The sequence below is a fragment of the Myodes glareolus genome, chromosome 14, assembly GCF_982192425.1.
Source record: "Myodes glareolus chromosome 14, mMyoGla1.1, whole genome shotgun sequence".
NCBI classification, from domain to species: domain Eukaryota; kingdom Metazoa; phylum Chordata; class Mammalia; order Rodentia; family Cricetidae; genus Myodes; species Myodes glareolus.
Genome location: NC_142039.1, coordinates 44,837,129 through 44,860,747, shown reverse-complemented (window position 1 = coordinate 44,860,747; position 23,619 = coordinate 44,837,129). Strand labels below are relative to the sequence as shown.

The 23,619-nt window shown below is 36.8% G+C and overlaps 2 protein-coding genes across 2 annotated transcripts in view; both read right to left on the bottom strand.

The window, feature by feature from the left end:
* LOC146892006 (prolactin-8A9-like) overlaps positions 1–23,619 on the bottom strand; it is a 37,547-nt gene that overhangs the window by 12,627 nt on the left and 1,301 nt on the right. The window lies entirely within an intron of this gene.
* On the bottom strand, positions 18,596–23,334 carry LOC125396297 (prolactin-6A1-like). Its single transcript, XM_087896730.1, has 5 exons — positions 23,261–23,334; positions 21,981–22,164; positions 21,255–21,368; positions 19,552–19,731; positions 18,596–18,784 (listed from the first exon to the last, which is right to left on the bottom strand). The coding sequence occupies exons 1-5, from the start codon at positions 23,332–23,334 to the stop codon at positions 18,596–18,598; spliced, it is 741 nt and encodes a 246-aa protein (XP_087752856.1).

The window sequence follows — 23,619 nt, the reverse complement described above, 5'->3', positions numbered from 1 at the left end:
AGGCTCCTTATGGAGTTGGTTAGCCATTTTGGGCAAGAAACTGTTCTTGCCTGAACTGTTGTATAAACTGGACATAGAGAACCCGCAGAGAGAGGACTGCTGAACTTGCCTAAAGGTGAGATGATCTTTCAGGGTTCTTGATTCATGAAAGAGTCTGCGAGACATTCTGCAGGACACAGCAGATAGTGACTAAACTGCTTTTGAAATTTCCTGCTTCATGAAAATGTCTCTGGATACTATGGGCCTGAAGGCCGAAGATGGATGCTCCAATGGTACAGAGGAACTTTGGATGACTGTCCAGGCAGCAAAATGTCTCTGTCATTTCTAGAGTTTTGGAAGTTGCTTACTTCTTGTTTACTTAGGTAATATTATATCCTTCTGGAGTCTTTGATGGAGTTGAAAAATGAATAGTCATAGTTATAGTTTTCCATTATTATGATAAAAATATAGTTATAAATATTGTGACTGTAATTCTTGCTTGATAACTATTTTGTTATGTGTAATTTTACTATGTTAAAATGAAAGCCTTTCTTTTTTGTTTAAACAGAAAAAGGAGAAATGATGGAGGAGGGTTATCTGTCTATTGTGTTATTTTCATTGGTCAATAAAGAAACTGCCTTGGCCCTTTGATAGGACAGAAAATTAGGTAGGCGGAGTAAACAGAACAGAATGCTGGGAAGAAGGGAAGTGAGGCAGACACCATGGTGCCAGCCACCAGGTCATACATGCTGAATCTTTCCCGGTAAGCTACACCTCGTGGTGCTACACAGATTATTAGAAATGGGTTACTCAAGATGTGAGAGTTAGCCAATAACTAACTCTCTAGAGATAATGGGCCAGGCAGTGTTTAAATGAATACAATTTGTGTGCTGTTATTTCCAGGGATAAGCTAGCCATGCGGGAGCTGTGTGGGACGACAAGCAGGCCTGCCCACAGCTCCTCACTAAATTAAATGGAGAAAAAGTTAATTTTGTTTTATAGTTTCCAAGGTTTTAGTCAATAGTCACTTAGTTGTCCTTTGACAACACAGGATATTATGGTGAGATCAGTGGGTACATGTAACTTATTTATATATCCATGGTCAGGAAGGAGTGAGAGGGGGGGAGAAGAAAGGGGGAATTTCAATATCTTTTTTCAAAGTATATAATCATGGATACAACTTCTTTCTACCAGGTTCTATTTCCTAAATTTTTACCACCTTGCTGTAGTGCCACAGGCTGAATACAACAGCTTCAATACAGGTACTTTTGGAAACTCCTGCAGATACAAAATGTTGCACAATGTATTGTAAAGTTGTCATAAGTTAAAGAGAATAGACAGTTCTTGTGTGCTATTAAAATCCAATGAGGAATAAGGAAGATAATGACTTCTGTCATGTTATTGATAACAATGATAAGTCTTTTCATCCTGTGCAGAACATAGGTAAAAGCACCATTTGATTAAGTTCAGCTTAATAATGTTTTATGTTACAATATTTTGGTAAATTTGGTTCATATTGGAAAATAAAGTTCATGAGCAACTGGCCATAGGGGTACTGATCTCATCTTAATCTCATGGATTTTCCCTCATTTGTTTTTGTATCTATTCTTATTCTCTGAAGATCCTTTGTCATTTCCATGTACCATCTTCCACTGTTGAGCCATGGGCTGCTGATGGCTGCTTTGATTTCTTCTGCATTGGAGAGTACATGATGACTTTCTTTTATATAGTCAGCATTGAATGTGGACTTGCTTGCCTGTCTTCTTCTACTCGCTTTGCATTCCAAAATAACCTCTAGCCCATGATCACCCATATATTCTAGGTATATCATCAAATTCCATCTATCTTCCTTTGTAGTACCTTGTGTTGCTGTCCTACAACTCAAAACTGATAGCTATCACTGTCTATGGTGGAAAGGCTTTTAGCATCAGGGGTTCCCATTTCTCACTCTATAGGAATATCTACAAAAACTTAAACACTGATTACTTACTAATGTATTATAATAAAATTCATCTCCTCTTTATTAAAAGTCAGGGTATGCATATGTTATAGAAATATTGAAAATGAATTCATGAATACATTTTCTTCCTTTATTTGATAAATCAGCATTTCATCAATCCATCAGAACTTCTGAGGCCTTGAAAGAAATGACTTGATCATTCGGTAATTTCTTTGATGATAGTCTTTGCTCATATTTTTTTTTTAATTTAGCAGTATCCACTACTCTGACATTAGTGCAGTAATTTGCACATTTGCTTAACACTTTATCCAAGTTCAGCTAAAACTACCAGTCGCCATTTCTTTTTTATTCTTTCTTTTGGTACTTGTAGCGCCTATGACATGACATTTTAAAGTTTCAGTTTGTGGAGTGTGTTTCTTTCTGTTTTAGTATCATAGCTCTTATTCCTACAATAAAACAATTACTTTTTTATTTCACTCCAACGTTACTTTCTGTTGAAATCTGTAGAAGCAACCACAAATGCTCTCATTAGAGACAGTTGACTGCTATGTTCTTCTGAAACATTATTTTTCACTCTTCTTTGCTGATTCTGTGAAACACTTATGGCTGTAATAACTTTTTTTTTCTGAAAAAAAATCGGTTTCAGCTATATGCCAATTTTGAAGAGAGGCCTTTCTTCATCATACACAATTGATTAAATGTTAGCATAAATCCATGCTTTAAACAATACCATGAAATTTACATGCTTTATCATTGTTAGTCATTCCTGAATTTCCTCCCTGTTTAGTTATCATCATACATGCATAAATTGACTGGTAAGAAGCCAAAACTAACATATATAAAGCATCCCTTGATCTCATGATATACACCTATCTTTTGAAGAAAAGTTTGAATTATGTCAGAGCTTAATAGTTTTGAATGTATTCAAGAGAAAATAGAGGAACTGAGACATTTGGAAGCATGGTGTTTTGATGTGTTCTAAAAGACCGAGATCATCACAGTCAGGGAGAAGGCAGATTCAGGTGCAAGTGAGCCTGACCGTGAGGAATCCTATAGGTTTCACCTGAACTGTTACTTATAAATATTAGGAATTTTTATTATACAGCAAAAATTTTTCTTGAATTTTGTCATGGAGTGTTATCTAGTTTTGATTGTCTCTAAAGCTCTATCAACTCAATGGATGAAGGAAGAGAAGGAGGTACTTTTTTTTGTTTTTTTGTTTTGTTTTGTTTTTTGAGGCAGGATTTTTCTGTGTAATAGTCCTGGCTGTCCTAAAACTTGATTTGTTGGCCAGTCTGGCCTCAAACTCACTGACATCCACCTATCTCTAACTCCCAAGTTCTGGAATTAAAGGTGTGTGCCATCACTGCCCGGTAGAAGGGGTACTTCTGATGCAAGGAAACTTTATAGAACACATAAGTCTAGAAAAAGCAAGTGGAAGGAGAAGATGATATAAAAAGTTTATATGATGGTCTAAAACTTAAAGTATCTTTAAGTGATCATGAAGTTTAATATCCTAATCCTGTAGTATCATTGCTAGCATCAAAATATACTAGCATCACCACAGGATGAAAACTTAACATGCTTTTTAAAGATTTGCTTGTATTGAGTCTTGCTTTTCCTTGCTCCATCCCCCAACTTTCTATTTTCTCTATTTCATCCACTGTCTCCATTTTCTGTTCATTAGAATTCTGTTTGCATGACCTCCTACTGTCTGGAAATCCTTGCAAATCTTCGATACTTTGAAATAGTACCTGGTAACCCACCTTCCTCCAGGGGCATCTGACAGTGTGATGAGTCCTTATCTTAGGTGGCTTAGTCACATTTGACAAGCTAAGCTCCCATCAACTAATCATAACTGTGCAGACTGAATAAGTCAAATATCAGATGTTCAGACTAATTGTATTGAATGACTATTAGGATTAGTGAGCTGCTCAGGAATGTCTGTGTGAATGACTCTAAGGAGATTGTTCCCAGACAAAAGTACACGTGGGACTCGAAAGAAAGGAAGAATGGCAGATCATTCCTCAGGTGATCAGTGCTAGAGCATTTGACTTACTTTGCTAGTTTATGTTCGTATGAACAGGAGAAGAAAGCTCTTAGAGGCCCCAGTGAAGAGACAGCAATGATTCAATGCTATTGTTACTTCCATGCTCAAGTAATCCCGATGAAGATAACTCCCATGGCCATTCATCATAAAGATCACTTTGACCATTCTCTAGGACTATGGATTTAACTTGAGCCCAAATTACACAAAGGATGTAAAGGACAATGCAAATGTCAGAACTAGGCAGTGGGTAGGAAAGTTCAGCAAGGTTATTAATGTACTGCATCTTGTTGTATCCTGTCTGTATGCATCTTTGGAAACCATTTGAATGACCCATGGGAGAGTCAGTTGCCACCAAGAGGAAACTAAATTGTGATCTTGTCTAAAATAGATCTATCATATCACTATGTAAGTTGGAGATTAGAGAAATTTTTATTTCCCCTCATGTTTCACCCCATTCTACACATCAACAGACTGTATGTGGAGCAGTAGGCAGGAAGGGAAATTGCCTGACTGGCATTCTCTGAATTCAATGGTGTGTGACTTGATTCGCAAGAGTACAATGTTAATGTTTTAAATAAAGGAGATTTGAGCAGACACTAAACCAAAGCAGATACTAAACCCAAAGGAAGCCTGTTAGATTCAGGATAAAGAACACAGGAAAAGTCTCAGAAGATGCTGAGGAGAAGTAAGGAATGCTTGTTGTTTTTGTTTATTTGGTTGGTCATAAGACAGATACTTCATTGAAATCAAAGATAAGGTGAATGCTCATCTTTTTCTCTGTAAGTTTATTGAAATGACCACTTCTGTTGAATAACCATTCAGGGCCCATTCTGAGGGAAGACTGACTTTTCTGTCTCACAGAAATCACTGATTACCTACTTTTCTCCACCTAACATCTGAGCCTTGCTAGAGGTTCCTGCTTCATACTTCTCTGCCAACTATTGTTGTACTTACCTGGGTCTTGTTTAGAGACCCAGAATGTTGATATTTCATGAGTGCAAAGATTCAGTTGCCACAGAAAACACTGAGGTCCACTAGCTCTTACAATCGTTCTGCCTCTATTTGGGAAATTTTCCCCGAACTTTGAGATTATATTGTGGATATACAAATATACACTCAAATGTTCTGTGCAACTTGGCCTATTGTGGCTTTCTGTAATGGCCATTGTGCAAAAAGCAGCTTCTTTAGGGAGGAATTGTTTGTTTGACCTTACAGTTTGAAGGTACAGTCCATTCTGTTAGAGAAAGAGGGGTTAAGAGTAGCTCTTAATTATTGCAATAAAAACGTGAGTCATCACTTTTGGGTGTATTGGGAAGCAGAGAGAGAAAGAGAGAGAGAGAGAGAGAGAGAGAGAGAGAGAGAGAGAGAGAGAGAGAGAAAGAGAGATATGGGGGGGGAGAAAGAGAGCAGGAAGAGGGATTCATCATAAAGACCTGTCCCAGAGATGTACGCTTCTTTCAGCTATTTCCCACTTCCCAGTGACCTGCTTTCCTCCACCAAATCTTATGACCAAAGTTTCAAGAGGCTTCCAACACTGTGACAATAACTGAGGCTCAAGGATTCAAGCATAAATGCCTGGGGAGACAGTTTACAATCAAACCGAAACAGAGAGCGAGAAAATCTTAACTGACAAAAGGTAAGTATTGCCAATAGGTTCAATAAGGAAATGGTTGAATCAGTAGGAAAATATAATGGGATAACAGAATAACTGACAATTTCTCAGGCACTCGTATTTTATGCTTTTAAAGATGACATCAGTTTTTCTTCTTCCCACTGGAAATCTTTGGAAAGCAACTGTTCCATGAAAGATTTTTCACTCTGTGTCATGGGAAATGTGTATAAGAGCAACCTGACATGGTTCTCCACCCCCAGGAGATCATAGAATGACATCTTCCCTCTTCATGTCATGTTATTATTTTCACAATAAACTTAAATTTTTTTATATGTACAATTGCAAGGTAGAGACTATGAATTTAAGAACTTTTCACAGTCTGTTATAAAGGAGGTGGAGGCTTGGGGAGAGTGAGAATGAGTTCCTACCAGTAAAACATGGAATACTGACTTTGTGCAGTCAAACATCCATGTGTTGCTGGTGTTTGGAAATTTGAGTTCCTAGGAGACTGTCTGGTTTCCTCTCTCAAGATGGATCCAATGTCCCAAATAATGTGTAAGGACCTTGAAAATTACTAGGATTATTAACTGATATGATTTTAGAGAAAAATACTGTTGTGAAATAAAATGTGTTTTGTTTTTATATTTCTAAGTCATCAATGTAAATTCTTAAGGCTTGACATGAATGAAAGTAGGAAAAAGTCAATCACATCATTTGTCAATCAAGTATCTATTCTTTCTATTAGGAAAAAGTCCATGCTTTTAATGTGTTTAGTACTAAATAAATGCACGGTATTAATAATTGTGACCTTACACATGGACATATATAAAGCACTATTTTACTTTTATGGAGACATGTTACACTCAAGCACACAGTAAAAATTATTAAAAATAGATCATTAAAGAACATAAGTCGTCTAAGTTATACCAGATGTTACCATGAATATTTACACACCTCAAAAGTCTAAGATAAGTGTTAACATTATGTGTTAACACATAGGCAGTAGGTCCAATTTATAAAGAGCAAAAAAGCATGTTTTTCCTGTTGGACCCCGCCTCCAGTGGATACCCACACCCGATTCAGGCGTGCGCACCTTCCCGAACTCGGGCCCACGAGAATGGACGATTGTCCTGAGGGTTTAAAACAGACACACACAAAAAAGAGACCTTTGCTCATTTACCAAGAGTAAATGGCCACTTTATTAAACTCAAGTCGGGTATTTATACCAGTGGGCTAGAGGAATCGAAAGGGCAAGGCCTCCTCTCATCCAGGAGCAGGAGGAGAAGATTAAAGGCCCCCCGGCACCTCAGGCAGAATCAGCTGGGGGAGGCAGGCTATGGGCCCACTGCTAGAACCTTGAATACAGATGGAATCACCATAACAAAGAGAGCCAGGTTCTTCCTAAACTATCCCTTGAAGCCAGTGCTAGTGCAGAATTTCCAGGGAGCCTGAGGTCACACGGCCCTGCGAATCGTCAGGAGAAGGGAAAAAGGACCTTGGTGCCTACATTTTCCTCTGCCAATTGGAAGAATGCAAGCTCTAAGAATGTAAGGGTAGTCTTCATTTCTTTCAAGTCCATGATGAACCTAATGACAAAATTAATAGTCTTATTATTACTGTTTGTATTTGGTTGTCATTTTCCCTTAGAAGTATTGGATTATACTTAAGATAATGTTATCAATCCTCAGTCAGAAGCATGACTTTTCATGTGTCTAAGCCTGGGTACCATATATCCTTCTAGTTATATAAAACTAGTGGTAATACTCAAACATATACTTTCATAGGTGAAAATTAATCTAGATAAAGCATATTATTTTGTGAAAGTTACAAAGAGGACAAAAGAAATCGACATGTTTGTCCAAGGCACAATAGAAGGCTATTTGTATCTGTTTCCTCAAGTAAGAAAAACAGAGACCAGGGATGCTAGTAATAAGATTGTTGAGAATGACTCACTTTGCCAAGAAAGGTACTGCCCCAGTGACTGTGGGGAAGGGCTTTATCAATTAGTGGCTTAGAGGTAAGACTTTGTGCATAAACTCTGATTTTGCAAAGCGAAATGTTTCAAATGCTATTATTCTCCACAGATGATGTAGGTGGGCCTTCTATGTGTTATTCTCATTGGTTAATAAAGAAACTGCCTTGGCCCTTTGATAGGACAGAAAATTAGGTAGGCGGAGTAAACAGAACACAATACTGGGAAGAAGGGAAGTGAGATAGACGCCATGGAGCCAGCCACCAGGTCAGACATGCTGAATCTTTTCCGGTAAGCCACCACCTTGTGGTGCTACACAGATTATTAGAAATGCGTTAATCAAGATGTGAGAGTTAGCCAGTAACTAACTCTCTAGAGATAATGGGCCAGGCAGTGTTTTAATGAATACAATTTGTGTGTTATTATTTTCGGGGCTAAGCTAGCCATGCGGGAGCCATGCGGGATGAAAAGCAGGCCTGCCCGCAGCTCCCCACTACACACAGATATCGTGTCATTCAAGAAGGAAAGGAGGAGAGGAAGAAGGCTGCTCACCATGCTGACCATCCTCATGATTCTCCCCAAAGTTGTTTACTTTTTACCTCAATGTCTTCAATTCCTAATAGAAGATCATCAGAGACTTTTGGCATAGCACTGAGTTCCTTCAGTCAGTGGGGCAGAGGGTTGTTCCAGGCATGCTATATACTGAGATGCAGAGGGTTTTTCCAGGCATGCAATATACTGAGCTGCAAAAGGTTTTTTCAGGCATGCTGTATACTGAGAACCATTCTCAGAACGTCTTCAAGCCTTACAACAGTAAGTAAGCAATCCTATGGACATAAATGAAACTGATGATGTACTACATTTTAACCAGAGAAGCATAACTAATATGTACATTTGTCATTTTTATGGGGACATGGAACATATTTTGTAGATAAAATGATGTAGAACTTTGAATTTCAACAAATTCACCTATATTTTACTAAATAACACATTATTTTAAATAGTAACTGCTTTTTTCTAATGAAAATCATGCTGCTCTTATTGTATTTTCCTTCTGAAATCATACCATTTGAACCCCTTTTAGATCTTGCTTATATCATTCTATTGCTTGTTCACAAGACCTCAAAGCTTTCTTGGGATTTGGTAGGTGCCCAAATGACCTGCCTAAGAAAGATGACTTTTACCAAAGTGATATGTGACCCAAATCATTTTCAGAGTCATCATAACAGTTAGATTGTTGACATTTGCACTCATCTAAGATAGTTAGGTTGTAGGGGATATGAGAACAAGGATTTACTAAGAAAGTTCTGTCATTTACAAATGTGCTTTCCTCAGTTTGCTTCACTCTCCGTCCTTGCCTCTAGCGGAGCAGTCCATCCGTCAGCACGAGCAGATGAAGAACCATGGCACAGTGCTGGCTTCAGTTTTAGCATCAGTGGGGATCTCAGTGGAGTTTGACCTCCCAGTGTGTGCTCACTGCCAGGACCATACAGAAAACAGCTCTGATGTAAAATACTGGCAGTGTTGGTATTTATAAACAACACTGTGATAATAAAATATGAGACCTAGAAAGGTATGAAGCAAATTTTGCTTTTATATAAAGATATGAAGGAAAAGACCTTACCAATGGTGACAGATCCGGACAGCATTGTGGCATATCACTCACTAAAGCATGAGTTAGATAAACTACAGATTCCTAATCTTTCTGGGCATACTGGTGGTTAAAATTTTGTATTAAACTTTCAAATATTCATTTTACATTCCTCAGTTAGTATGATAATTTTCCATTTTTTGAGGACACTGGAATGAAATCAATACAGTAGTTTATGAAGAGTCTACCAGTGAAGAATGTCATAGAAATCTTATTTCTCCCTCTACCTTCATTTCTCATTATCACTTCCATATGATGTTCAAACCAAATCAAATCATTGTAAGAGAAGTTATGGTAAAGGTCATACAGGAATGAACATATAAATTACAAGTTATAACTGCCATAGTAAGTAGATATTTCCCTAATATTTGAGAGCATGGCTTCATTCTGAGGAACATTATATAGTATTTGCATGATCCTCATATTTGAGTTCTTTCAGTAAAGACATAGGAAAAGTCCATGAAAACAGAGATTAGTAACATATGAATAAGACGCAAACGTGAAACCAGGGGATTCTTCAGAATCAAGAAGAGCTGATTTAGTGCTCAGTAGTATAAGATATTACTAATGAGGTACCATTAGTAATATGTAATAAAGACAACTGGATTTACATTCTTATGTACATATATGAATGAATATTTAAAATAGGTATCCAATTCAGGTTAGTTTTCTACAGAATAATCAATGAAACCTGGTAGCCAGACATTGCTCAACTAGCATAATCTAAATGAACAATTTATTACTCAGTTACAAAATTTTATTTTTTGTTATTAAAATTTTATTCTCTTATAATTGATCAACTATATAATACGATATTCTGTTGTTGCTCAGTTTCTCAGCATTTCCTTGTCAGTGTGATTATAACATGTAGCTAGTGGTCACAATGACCTGTAGAATGGCTGATACAGTGTGCTGCTTAAGCTCTTGAGGATAAAACCATGGACTGAGGACTCACTGAGATCATTTTGGCTTCTTTTTTGTTTCTAGGGTATTGAGCGAAAAAGTGTGGCAGCTGTTGAAAGTCTTGACCATGAGCTCTTCATCTCTGAGTAATTCTAATGTCTGTAAATGTTAAAACAAAAACTGAGGTAGTTGTCCTTCAGTAAATGAATCCATGATTGGAATAGGAATGCATTGAATGCATTTAATAATTTGCAATTTTAAAAGTGAGTGTCAAATTAACCTGAAATTAAGGAATAAAATGTCTGTTTTACCAACTCTTTCTCATTAGATGTGAAATCTCAGTTTGTTTTCATCTAAATGTCTAACCTCTGAACCATTTCCTCTCTCACTGTTGATATGTATTCTCACCCTTCTCAATATTTATGTTTTGAAATGAAGTCTTTCAAATAACAAAAAGCTCATGTTTCAAAGCTCGCTTTGCTCTGAGATTTGAGTTAAAACTCACTACTCTCTTGTTTTTTGCTGTTCAAAACTGATGGTTCATTTAACTCTGTATTGTTAAATTGGACAATTCTTTTTATTATCACCGAATATATTTAATTATAGCTTGAAAAATTGATCATAAATACTGAATGGAATTGGGTTACTATTGATAAAATTAATTTAACATTTTCAAAAAGACTAAACAAGAAGAAATTAAAATACAAAAATATGAATTAGTATGTATTAATTATCACATACATTTTAAACATATTGATTTAACTATATTATTTAAAATAAAAATCAGATATTTTGTGAACATTTAATGGTTTATTAGAAAGTATAGGCTGTTGATGACTGAAAAGTCCAGAACACAAAATAAAAGAAAGACACGTGAGTAAAAAGAATTATGAATGACATTTATTACAAATGCTGTGATATATTTTCTGGTTGTCGTCTTTTGGATTGAGGTCTAATTTATTTTCTCATCATCTACACTGAATGCCCTTGTTCAGATAAAATGCAGACATCAGGCAGAGATAAGCTATTCTCACTTCCTTTTCTCCCTTTTGTTACTATTTTTTTCATACTACATAGTTCGATTATATTCTTTACCCCTTCCCAAAGAGTTGTAAATCTCCAACTTCCGTACCCACTTACCTTCTTGTTCAAACTCTTATTTACTCACACTTTGTCTATTTGAAACAAAAACAAAACAAGCAAAACCAAAAAAATATAGAAATAAAAACAAGCAAAAATAAGATGAAAAGTATCAAAAGAAAGCAGAACTAAGTACTATTAATAGATGCCGAGAGGCAGAATGCCAGCACTATTGACTCTGTACCCCACATGGAAATTGACCTTTGGTCATATAAGCACAGAAGCCCTAATAATATTTATTTTTATCCACATCTTTTGTTCTGTAAAATTATTATATTTATATCTTTGACAGTGACCACTGATGAATTCCTCCCTAACTTGCGGAAACAATAGACAGTGACAAGTCTCTAACATATCAACAGTTACACTCTCAACAAAAAATAAACTAGATATAGAAACCAAGTTGCTATCACTACCCATAAATAATTGGCAAAATAAGAAAGTAATGTGATTCACAGTAATCTAAATTCTACACAAATTTTTGTGATGCTCATGAACATGTACTCAGGACATACCAGGCCAATGTTAAAGATTTATGACTGAAGTATACCTAAACTCAAATGCTCACAAGTAAGTGGTTCTAAGCCTTTGTATTAAGCAATTTGACTAAAGACTTCTTAGGTAAATAACTAAGCTATTAGATAAACTCATATTGCAGACTTTTATTTTTCATATCTTGGTTTCAGACAATATTTTCATATATATATATATTATAAATAAATAGTTATCTTTCTATAGATGCTTGCTTATGTATGTATATATAGGTGTTCTCTATTTCATAATAAAATTGATCTCATTAATTCTGTTTTCCTGCATTTGTCACGTACAGAACTTTAGTACCAACACTGTCAATAAATATATTGATGTTGTTCAAATAATTCCATATTCCCTGATTAGTCAAGTATGTAAGAAATACATCCACTATCATTGTCTGTTCAGGGCTTCAGCACTGAAAGTTTTGAAGTTAATCCAAGTAGTCAGACTCATGCATAAAATGCAAGAAACAAGAAAAACATTTTCTTCATTCTGAGTTGTGACATTTTGAACACACTGACTCTTGTGTTCTCTGCAAATTACCATTTCTGAATCTCCGCAAAATCAACATTTGAACTATATGTTTTTCTGGAAACTGTCATGGCAATTGATGACTTTTAAGCAGTGTTCATGATTTCTGACTATTAGAATGTCTTTTCTCTGGTATGTGGGACAGTATGAAGGGCACTGGAATGCTGCTGCACCGGAGTCCTGGTTTTTGTTTGCTTTTGACCTCTTATATACCCAGCAGGTTGTCTCAAGGCCACTCACAGCTTCAGTGGGAAAGAAATAAGTTTTAAAAAACCTTGGGTATTTTTTTCCTGCTGCTGCAAATGTTAGTAGTGTTATCAGTATTATCATGGAACCCTTTTGTCTGTGTGGCTGCTAAATGTAGGCCATAACTAGTGTCTAAGTTAATTTAGAGTTCCCCAATGCCAAGGTGAGTACATGATCATTGATGGACATGTCAGACCAGGCGTAACATTCTTGTATGTTATCACATCTGCTCCTTCCTTACACTCGTGCATTTTTTTCAGTAAAGGATTATAAATTGCATGCCTCTTAGAAAGGATGATGTATGTGTATGCTTTATTACTCAATATTGAGCCAGTATGTCACAGCCCCCATCCATTTTGTCTTGCAGCAGTTTAACTAGCTGTTACTCCTGCAACCAAACTCCTGTATTCCAGTGGTTGTTGTGGACATGCCTTGCTACGCTTGCTCCTGGTATTAGCATGTAATTAGCATACAAAATTTAAACATGGTCTGATATGTCCATCAGTGATCATGTAGTCAACTCGGCATCGGGGAACTCTAAATTGACTTAGTCACTAGTTAACTCTACCAATAGCAGACACACACTGATACAACAGTTCCATGATAATAGTGATAACACTACTAACATTTCCAGAAGCAGGAGAGTAAACTGGAAAATTATCCAGGGTTTTTAACTTGATTTCCTTGCTGTTATACCTGTGAGTGGCCTTGGGCAATCTAAAAGAGTATACATGAGTTCAAAAGTACACAGAAACCCGGACTCTAGTGCACCAACCTTCTCCAGAGGCCCACATTCTGCAGTGAAACATTTCTGAGATGCCCCTGTCATTGATCCAGCCTTGCTTCCTTCACTGGTGCCAGTTATCCTCTGGTAGATCCCATGGTGTCTTTTAAATTGTGAAACAAGGAGCGTAAAAGAAGATTCCAGTTCAACTCCAGTCTGATTTTTCCACATCATGTAATAAGACAATTGAATGTCTTTCAGCAACTGAGTTCAATCACTTCGTTCTAACAAGTGTCTAAATGTAGTTTTAACAACCAGAATGGTGTAAGAAGACGTAGAAACCATGATGCTCACTAAATCACAATGAGGTAACACATACCAGACAGTGGCATTTCATTCAATAAACTTATAACTGTTAGCGATGCTTTTTCCATATGCCTTTGTATACTATCTTATTCCTTCTTTTAACAGTTAATTGTAGCTGGTAACCTGTCAGTCTACTTCTGATGCATCACTAAACTATTAAGACACACAGTGGATAACAGTAGCTTTGGTGAGGGTTAGTATGCTTTCCTCTTGCCTAGCATGGCCTACTTCATGAAAGTGTAGAATTGCATCGGAAATTTTCATCTATGTGGATGCTAAACAAAATCCTCATAATTGTTCAGAATGTCATGAACAGGTCCCATTCTCATATCAATGTTTCCCTCAGAAGCAGTGATTCTCAACCTCCCTAGTACCCTGACACTTTATTACAGCTTATCATGTTGTGGTGACCCCCCCAAACCATGAAATTGTTTTATCGATAATTCATAACTACAATTTTGCTACTGTTATGCATCTTAATGTAATTATATGTGTTTTCCAATGGTGCTAGGTGACCTCTATGAAAGGATTATTCAACCCCCACCCTCCCAAAAGGGTCATGACCCACAGGCTGAGAACCACTGCTCTAAAGCAGATTTTCAGATATAATAGAATGTTTATCAATAGATGTCAATACCTATTTTCAGACCTATAATCCATTTTTTCTTGAGTTGTTTGCTCTGATTCTTTGACATGGTTTCACCAACCTTGCTAGATGTAGGTCAGCTATGCCACAGTCAGCCCTGTGTTAGCCCTGGTTAGCCCTGGTTAGCCCTGTGTAGCAGAGCTGTTTAACTGCAATGTGTGCTTTGTAAAATGGCCTAGAGTTGGGTGAACAGCTTCTTCCCCACAGATAAATTTCTGGTGAAACAAATGATAGCATAATATTTCACATTCTCAGAGAAGAGGCTTATAAAAGATTATACAGCAGATGCTCCCCTGAACATTCGTATGCAGCATTCCTAAGCATTCCATGCGTAGGACAGAGCTGCACACAATGTACTCATTGAGGAGGGAACCATGGTCCATACGTAAGTTTCAGTTTGTTCATCTTCATGTCTCTTTATCTGTCCACAGTGATAATCCAGATGATTTTAGTTTTAGGACGTAGTCATGAATTAGAGTATACTTAGGATGATTTTGTGTTTCCCAAATCTACCTCTTTAAAAATTTTTATTAGCATATACTAAAAGTGATTATAATGGGTTCCATTTCAACATTTTGTACTTTGATCACAATGACTTTATTAACTGGTTTCCCCATCCTAATGATCTCTTGCTTCCTTACTAATCTCCTCCTTCTACTTAAAATATATTTAATTTGTTTTTGAGAAGTTTATACATGTTTTGAATTTATTCATTTATCTCCCCAATTATTCCAAGATATACCCTATATTATACTCACCCACCGTTGCTGCTTTTGTTTCCTTTTGTGGCTATTGTTAAACTTTTCAAGACCAATTTGTACTGCCAAAATATTCTTGGTTGTATGGACTTTTATTGGTGCATGATCATCTTCCAATAGTCTGAACCTCTAGAGAAAAATGACTCTGGATCGATCTCTCTCTCTCTCTCTCTCTCTCTCTCTCTCTCTCTCTCTATCTTTGTGTGTTTCTCTGTCTTTCTGTCTCTCATTGTTTTACTCTGCCTTGCTCTGTCTCTATCTCTCTCTGCCTCTCTGTTTCTCTCTGTGTGTCTCTATTTCTGTCTCTGTCTCTCTATCTCTCAGTAACTATCAATAAAAATGGTCCTTGGGTAGGGGTACAACTTTCTGCCAAAGTCCCTTTCTAGATTGGGATTTTTTTCTATCTTGGTCAAATACAAATCTTTTGCATACTGCCACAGGTAGTTTGAGATTATATGTCCAGCTTCTGTGCTGTACGCTGTCAGAGGAGACACTTTCATCATAGCTATACCTATCCTATAGCCCTCACATTTTTTCCTGCCTCCAACTTCATCAGGGACCCTTGAGCCTTGAAAGGAAGTGGGTATATGTGTTCCATTTCTTTGTAATTATTCTACAGTCTCTTATACAGTTTTACTTGCTCAGTAGTGCCACTTTTCTCCCTAATTCCATAATGGCTCCCTCTTTCAAGGTATCTGAAAGAGCTGTTTTGACATCATGTAGGAGCATCTTAAATCCTGAAGTGCAGAGCAAAAGCTTGATCTATGATCCAAGAGAGCACACATAGCTTGATGTAACATAGGAAATAAACTTTGCCTTGGAGTTTACACATCCCAAAAATCTCTTCATCTGCTTCACAGTGTTCTTGGGTCTTATTTGTGTTTTGTTTCTCTCCCAGTTAGAAATTACATTTAATGCAGTCAGATGCACATGACATTTTGCTCATCAGTATAAACCCAACACTTGCCAGAGTGGCTAAGTAAGTGGACAAGAAAAAATTGTATCACTTAAGTGGCCAATAACAGCTCTCTGGAGTGACCTATAAGTTGGGAAATCAGTAGTTACTGTAAACTTTTGAAAATGTATTATTCACTTAATGTGACAAGGTTAAGCTATTTTATATTCTACCAGCATGACTGTGAACTAAATTTGAAAATAAATGTTAAACAAGTTGTGCTAAACAGAATTAAAATTTCCTAAAACAGTCCTAAAAAGTTTGCTCTGCTTAATTTGATCTTTACAATTTTTAAATTTTATTTGTGCAATTAAGAGAAGTAAATGGTTCTAAGTAGTAATTTTGGAAAAATCATTTTATTCATGGGAGTAGATGAGTTCTCAATGGAGCACATGCATAGCTGTAATGGCTAATTTGATTTACCCGTCTTCCCTCATTGTGTGTAGGTTCACAGTATATATAGTAATATAAGTTATCATACACCTGTGGTGAAGTGGTTTCCATGTTTTTCATGGTTGGCTTTTTATTCTTGTCTTTCATGCACACTGGTCATGATTGTGGCAAAGATTTTTATATAGAAGCAGCAGTTTCAGCTGCCTGCTGGGTATGTGGGGAAGGTGCTAGGTTAGAGACATGATGCTGCTAATGCATGTTTTACAAGATATTAGAATGGTTCTTTTGGTCATCAATCAAAGGATCAATATTTTTAAAGAAGATTTAGAACATAATTATTTTCATTAGCTGTTGGTTGACCATCACTTGAGAGTAAGACATGGATAAAAAATCACTGATAGATTTGAGAGAAAACCAAAGAATTACTAGTCAACTTTACATTGCTGTAACACAGTACTTGAGGAAATCCCATTAAGAAGAGAATATGTATAATTGATTAACAGTTTAATAGGGTTTTAGGTACCTTGAAGGTGTTGTTTTAGTCCTATGAAAGTACAGTTCATTATGTTGGAGCCAAAAAGAAGTGTGTGTGTGACAGGGGGTGGGGGTTGCATTCTAGTGTCTCAAGAATTTCAGGCAAAACTTAGTAACAATTCCCCTCTTCCACCATGTCTTTCTTGTAGAGTTTATAGAGTTTTTACCTACTAATCACTGTGCCAGCATCCTCCAAAACATAAATATTTGTAGATATGCCAGTTCTAAACAAGAACAATGAGAAATGCTTAGAAAACTTTAAAGGGAAAAGGGTTTATCTTTTACTTGTGGCTGGCATATGCAGTGTGATTCATGTTAATTATTTCTGTCCTAGTTATTGTGAGTTAAAGCACCTATTATACTTTACTTTCTGACCCAATATGAATCTCCACAAACAGGAAGAGAAAAGAAGTGGTTGAAATTCCAGGAAAGGTTCAGTAGTGATTGAGTGTCATTGATTTTACTGCTTAAATAACGTGCTCAAGTTCACTTAGCAAATTAGTAATGGGACATTTTTTTTTCCATTTCTACTAATGTACCATCCTATTTTAAGAACATTAAATGAATGTGTATTCAGTGACAGAATGGAGACTAGAAATGTTTTAGGGACTGAACGTTTCTCTCTTCTTTGACATATGTCTTGAGTCACAAGAAGACAAGAGGACTATATTATATAATTTGAATGAGATGAATTTGAAACTAGACCAAATAAGCCTTGTTAGACAAGAGTGAAGAGATACCATGGGGGGGTATGATAAGGAGAAATTTAGGGAAGCATGACAGGAGACATTTGGCTGTTTCTAACCTCATGGTTTCTATGCTGCTTAGAAGTTTAATGGCATTTAGACATTGAGAAGTATCATAGTATTCGCACTGTTAATCATTTCCAATGAAAGTTGTCCTATATAGAGTGTGAGCCTTGCTTAAAGAATCTTGGGTTTTCCTTAGTCTTTGTAGGATAGATCACAATCTTACCCTGCTTTTATAAGGTGACCCATACTGACTTGCTGTGATTCTATGGAAATTGTGAATTGCCTTATTTGCAATCAAACCTTGTAATGATGACTGTTTTGGGATATCTGTACACTGTGTGAAGTATTGCTCTGACTAGTGTAAGAAAAGGTTGAACAGGCACGAGCTAGGCAGGACTCCTGGTCAAACGACAGGAACTCGTGATGAACTAGGTGCATAAGGGAAATAAAAAGAAGACACGAAGGGAGTCGGATATACATAATGACAGAAAGGTAAAAAGTCATGAGGACAAGCATAGTTTAATAGAAACAGGTTATAAGAACTATTTAAGGACAAGACTAAGCTGTAGGCTAAGCTTTCGCAATTAATAAGAAGTTTCTGTGTTATAATTTAGGAGCTGACTGGTGAGATAGAAAAAGACTAGTTATCTACATCTCTATGCTAGTGACAGATTTTCTACATTTCTGTTAGTGATATATTTATATTTCAGGAAAAAATAAAATGTCAACAAAATTGGCTTGTAGATATCAACATGTCTAGATTGTCTATTTTATTGTTAATGAAGGATTCCACACAGACAAAATCCATTCAAAGTTACAAATTAAACATTGGTTAAAACAAGACAAATTACCAAAAGTCACCTCAAAATTAGATTGGAGGTCTGGAAGATTAACAGTCTCTTCCATAGAGAAGTTGGCACTTCAGGCGCCTGAGATTAGAGTGAACCTCACGTGAATCTTTCTTCAGGCACTGGAGTAAGTCAAACAAAGCAAAAAAGCGAGTGTCTTCATCAGGTGACTGCAAGGATGCCAGTCCATTCCAGGTGGGATATATGTAATCTGAGGATCCAGGTTGAATCTAAATACCCAAAGACATTCATTTATCATCATTATTGTTTGCTTGGTGTTATTTATTTTAAATGTGGAGTGACTCTTGGCATGAAGTTAGAAATGTAAAATCTCAGGCAAAGGTATGAATTTTTAATGTGTATGACTCAATATGAAAATTATACAAGAGAAACTCTTGGATATATTTCCTGTATACAGTAGATACTATATCAAGGGTGGTCTTGCATACAAGGCAGATAGAGAAGCAAGAAGGTGCTACCTGTCTGTAAACATGGACTTTACCATGGGACAATAACTGTTCTCTCATGAGGGAATTTAAAAACGTCCTCAGCAATGGCCCAGACTTTGTTTCCCTGATCATGAAGGAAGCCATTGCCCTTCTGTACTTTTCAGCTAAATCAATTGCCCACAAAATACATGGAATGGAAATCTCAGACGTGGTGAGTACCGCACCTGATGCTTTCAGGTGAAGATAGTCAAGAAAAGCTTGTGTTGAGGACATCTGGTGATGTCAGGAGTCTTTCCGCTTGCCACGGAAAGGTAGTTTCTTAAAGGGCTATAAAGAGCACTTGTTTTGTATTGAGATTCCTTATGTGTAAAGTACTTAGTAAAGTACCCTAGAGATGGATAGCACTGCCAGTTAAGTTTTGGTAAAGAAGCTGGATGATTAAATTTTGCAATGTAATATAAGGCAGCTCTGCATTCATTTCTTACTACCATGGTGACCTATCTGATGAATGAGATAAAGGAAAGAAATATAAGAAGACTACTACATACCTTGCTGAGTATCCTCTTTACAGCCTCTAGAAGTCCTCTGATTTTTCCTTCAATGTCTTTTGCTTTGGATATGATATCATTAGGGGCATCTTCCATATGACTTAGTACAGTTGCGATGTAATGCAGAGGGTCAGTCCAAGCACCCAACATGCCAATCGTCTCTTTCAGAAGGAATACTCCCTAAATACCCATTATTAAACAATTGTATCAATTGGTAAAATATATCAGAGTTAGCCCATGTGGCATATGCTCAAAGAAACTAGACTAAAATATGCATTTATTAAATTTATGTAGCTGTCAGTTGTTATGAAAATTTCAAAGTTTTGTCATTTGTCTATGGTTTGATTGAGTCACACTAAATATGCGTTATTTGAGTGAGTATTTTTCTTATGATAAATATGTTTTATAATATTTCTGTTTCCATCTGAAATTCTACAATCTGTCCTCCTGGCATAAACAATATTCTTTTATTTGCTTGTGTTTATTTGCTTCTCCACAAGTAACCAAGACTTCCCAGGAACTGAATAGATGGTCATAGGACCTGTGTCATACAGAATTGATACCAACACTGCACTTCAGTAGAAAGTGGCCCAAATGCTTTCCCCACAGGAATGCTTTTGTAACAAAACATCAGGTTCCTCACTGACTGAGTTTATTTAAATTTACTTTCAGACAGTGGAACAAGAATTCAATGAAGACAACTGGGCCTTTTTATGTGTGCTTTCCTCATGCTATATGACACATAGATCTTTCCTCTTGCTGAGCAGCCCATGTGTGACCATGTACAGGTGAAGCACCATGAAATAGCCTTTAATAAGTAATTTAATTGATGGAAATCATAAGAAAATTTGTGGATTGATGGAAAGCACAAGAAAATTTGATTCCCTAGTGTGTGCTCACTGCCAAAGTCACATGAAAATCATCCTTGAGTAAAAGGTGCCATGCTCTGCCTGATAGCTAATCTCTTAATAATGAAAACAAACACTAGATCGGATTCCACTGACCCACTAGTGTCCAACATTTTGACACTGTGATATGACATCAACAACAGATGTGTTTGATTAAGGCAGGAATCAGAAAGGAGAAAATATAATGATTACAAATTGAAAATGGTTTGATGCATGAACCTTGTCATCAGAAATGAGTACATAGTTGTATTCTGAGAGTTGTAGCGTTTTACAGGGAACCTCTTGTTCAGCTGACTTTCAGTTAAGGCTTGGGAGAAGACAGATATTTTCTCAAGAACTGGACATGCAAGTTAGATGCAACCAGGGAGATCTTGAAAGTTGAGATTTCTTGGTAATTAGTAATATGCAAAGTAGTGAACACAGTGGCATATCATATGTATAGTCAGTGAAACTGTATTTGTATTCCCTATATACAAATATGAATATATTTAAGCATTGTGCAATTTAGTTCAAAGTTCCTACAAAAATAATAACTATAATCCTAGCTATAGGCATTGGTAAAATAGTTCACCTTCATACAATTTATGGTTCTATGAAAATATTATTTAATCTGCAGTTTTTCTTATAGTTTCCCAACTGTATAATGTGATTTTTCTTTAATTATTCCCTCTTTTTTCATTCTTCTGCATGTGTGAAATCCATAACTATTTTCTTACCCATAACCACCTTCAGTGTGGCCAAGTCAGGGAACTGCTTATGCTTAGTTCTTCAGCTTAAAATCCAAGCTGTACTCACCCAGATCTGCTGGGCTCCATCCTTAGGTATCAAAACAGATAAAGCAGATGTGTGACAGCCAGTAAGGTCTCTTTCAGGGAACCACCGGCCTGGTGTATATCGTACATCCTCCATCTAGGAAAAAAAATCAATTTTAATTTGTACATAACCAGAATATTGATACATTTGCAGTGTGTGTGTGTGTGTGTGTGTGTGTATAAAACCTTTGTGTTTGTGTTGACAGAGAGATGGGGAGGGAGAGGGAGATCAGAGGTTATGTTCAGGTTTTGGTCCTTACATTATCTCCTTGGAGACACTATCTCCTTTTGTCTGCCATAGCACACAACAAGCTGAAGGGACTGGAACTGCCAGAGATCACCCTGCTATAATTTCCCACTGGCCTTACAGACTTACATTATTAAACCTGGCTTTCTGCAGATTTGGGGGATCCTGACGTCCTCAAACTGATTTTTTTATCTTCTTTTTCCACGTCAATTCTGTAATCCCTTTTCCTAACCTCCCCAACCACCTCCATCTAACCTCCCAAACAGTTTGGCCCCAATTGTTTTCTTTGAGATTTCAAGAAGTTCTATTCTTGTTCTCTTTCTCAGTTAAGGGGGCTTTCCTGATGGTATGTATTATGTGATTCTGCTGACACATGCTTTCTGGTAAACTATCGGACTCTGTGAATGCTGATTTGAAGATCCATTTTGTAAAAAAAAAGCCAAATATAAGTGAGATACTTACAAATATCCTGTGCATTTCTGCAGTGAGCTCTTTGATATTAGAAGATTCAGTCATGGCATCATCCAGAAGCTCATGTAGAGACATCCCATCATAGCCAGACACAGGAACAGAGAGTGCCTTCTCCCACAGGAAAAGGTTCAACATCCACAGCACCAGGAGAGCCCCTGCTATATAGAAACAGAAGCTAGAATGAAATACATTCATCAGAGGTTATCAACACTAGTATAATCTCTGCCTAGTGTCCTTGAGTATATGTAGTAGTAAATAAATACCTATGACTGAACGATTCAAATAAACAATTAATTTAAATTTCTATATAAAAAGGTGATTAATTGTCAAATTCTTGGATTACTATCAAAGCAACCACCACGTGAGACTATGATGCATAATTCAAACTGTGATATAGAAAACAGGCTTTGCCTGGAAGCCTGTTGAACTCTGGAGCTATTTCACAGACACACAGAAGAGTTCACATTTTCAGGAAGATGATGCTGCTACCCAGGATGTCCAAGCATGATTTTGCTCAGCCTGATACATCCACTAATTTCAAACTGCCTTTGAACCACACATTCCAGAAATCGTTCTATTCAATGTATCCCCTTGCCCACAGTTTTGAAGGGCCAGTTCTTGACTAATCTTTTCTTCCTCCTTGAAGCTCTCCAAGTCTAATTTGAACCTCTCAAAGGGTGTTTATTTCTTGTTTTGCTTTGTTTTTCATTTGTTTGTTTTGTTTTTGGATCAGTTTTCCCTACAAAGGTTTGCTCATACCTCTTGTTTTATCCCCCCTCCTCCCCCCGCCCCAGCAGAGAGTGATGGCAGCTGCAGAGACATTAGCCTCTGGGTTTGTTTCTCATCTTGCTAAATAATTGCTTGACTTCTTTGGATGCAGTATCTACTTCCTTGGTAAGTATCACTACTTCCCCAGCAAATTAAAACACTTTGATGATTTTTCACCCTTTCTGTTTCCCTAGATTATCTACTTTGATCACCAGTTTTCTTGGATTTGTCTCTAGTTTCCTCTGATGCCGTCGTTTGTGAACTAGAATCTGATTTTCCTTTTGGTTCCCCTGCAATAAGGAAATTTGACCATAATCTCTCTTCTTTCTTTTGCTTTGCATTCTTTGGCCTAAACTCCCTTTCTTATCTTCTTTCTTATCTTCACTGCTACTAACTCCAAATTCTTCCTCACCTTCCTAATCTAAAAGAGGCCACTTTGCCTGATCTTCCAGTCTGAAATTCTCTGAGCCTGTATTCTTTTTCTTTTGGTTTTCTCAACCAACTTTTCATCATCCAGTTCATCTTCCTTCACTAATTCATTGATGTCATCTTCACTGTGAGTACAGTAATAGCACATTTTCCTAATTCTCTTCTGACATGGAGAAGTCTTTGGAATTGAATTCTGCTATGTAGTTGAGGCTTTGTTCCTGGAACTCCAGAGGCCCTCAGCCCCTTCCCACAAATAGCCAAGTCTAAGGAGAGAGCACAGAGTTACAGAAACAGTATCTAGAGTAGCCCTCTAAGACAGATCTCATGTAAACAGTTTAACTCTCTATGCAAAAGAAACAGGATATAAAACACAAGTTTAAGTTATGCATTACATTTCTTGGCACTTTCGTAAATAATTACTGAAATATAAAAT

Bases quoted from the DNA above. Each gene is read 5' to 3' on its own strand.
- LOC125396297 (XM_087896730.1), bottom strand. From the start codon at position 23,334: ATGTGCTATTACTGTACTCACAGTGAAGATGACATCAATGAATTAGTG. The intron at 22,165-23,260 runs GTTGGTTGAGAA...ATTTCATTCTAG, and splicing joins GATGAACTGGATGATGAAAA to CTTCTGTTTCTATATAGCAG. The intron at 18,785-19,551 runs GTATGTAGTAGT...TTGGGTATTTAG, and splicing joins TAAAGAGGATACTCAGCAAG to ATTCAACCTGGATCCTCAGA.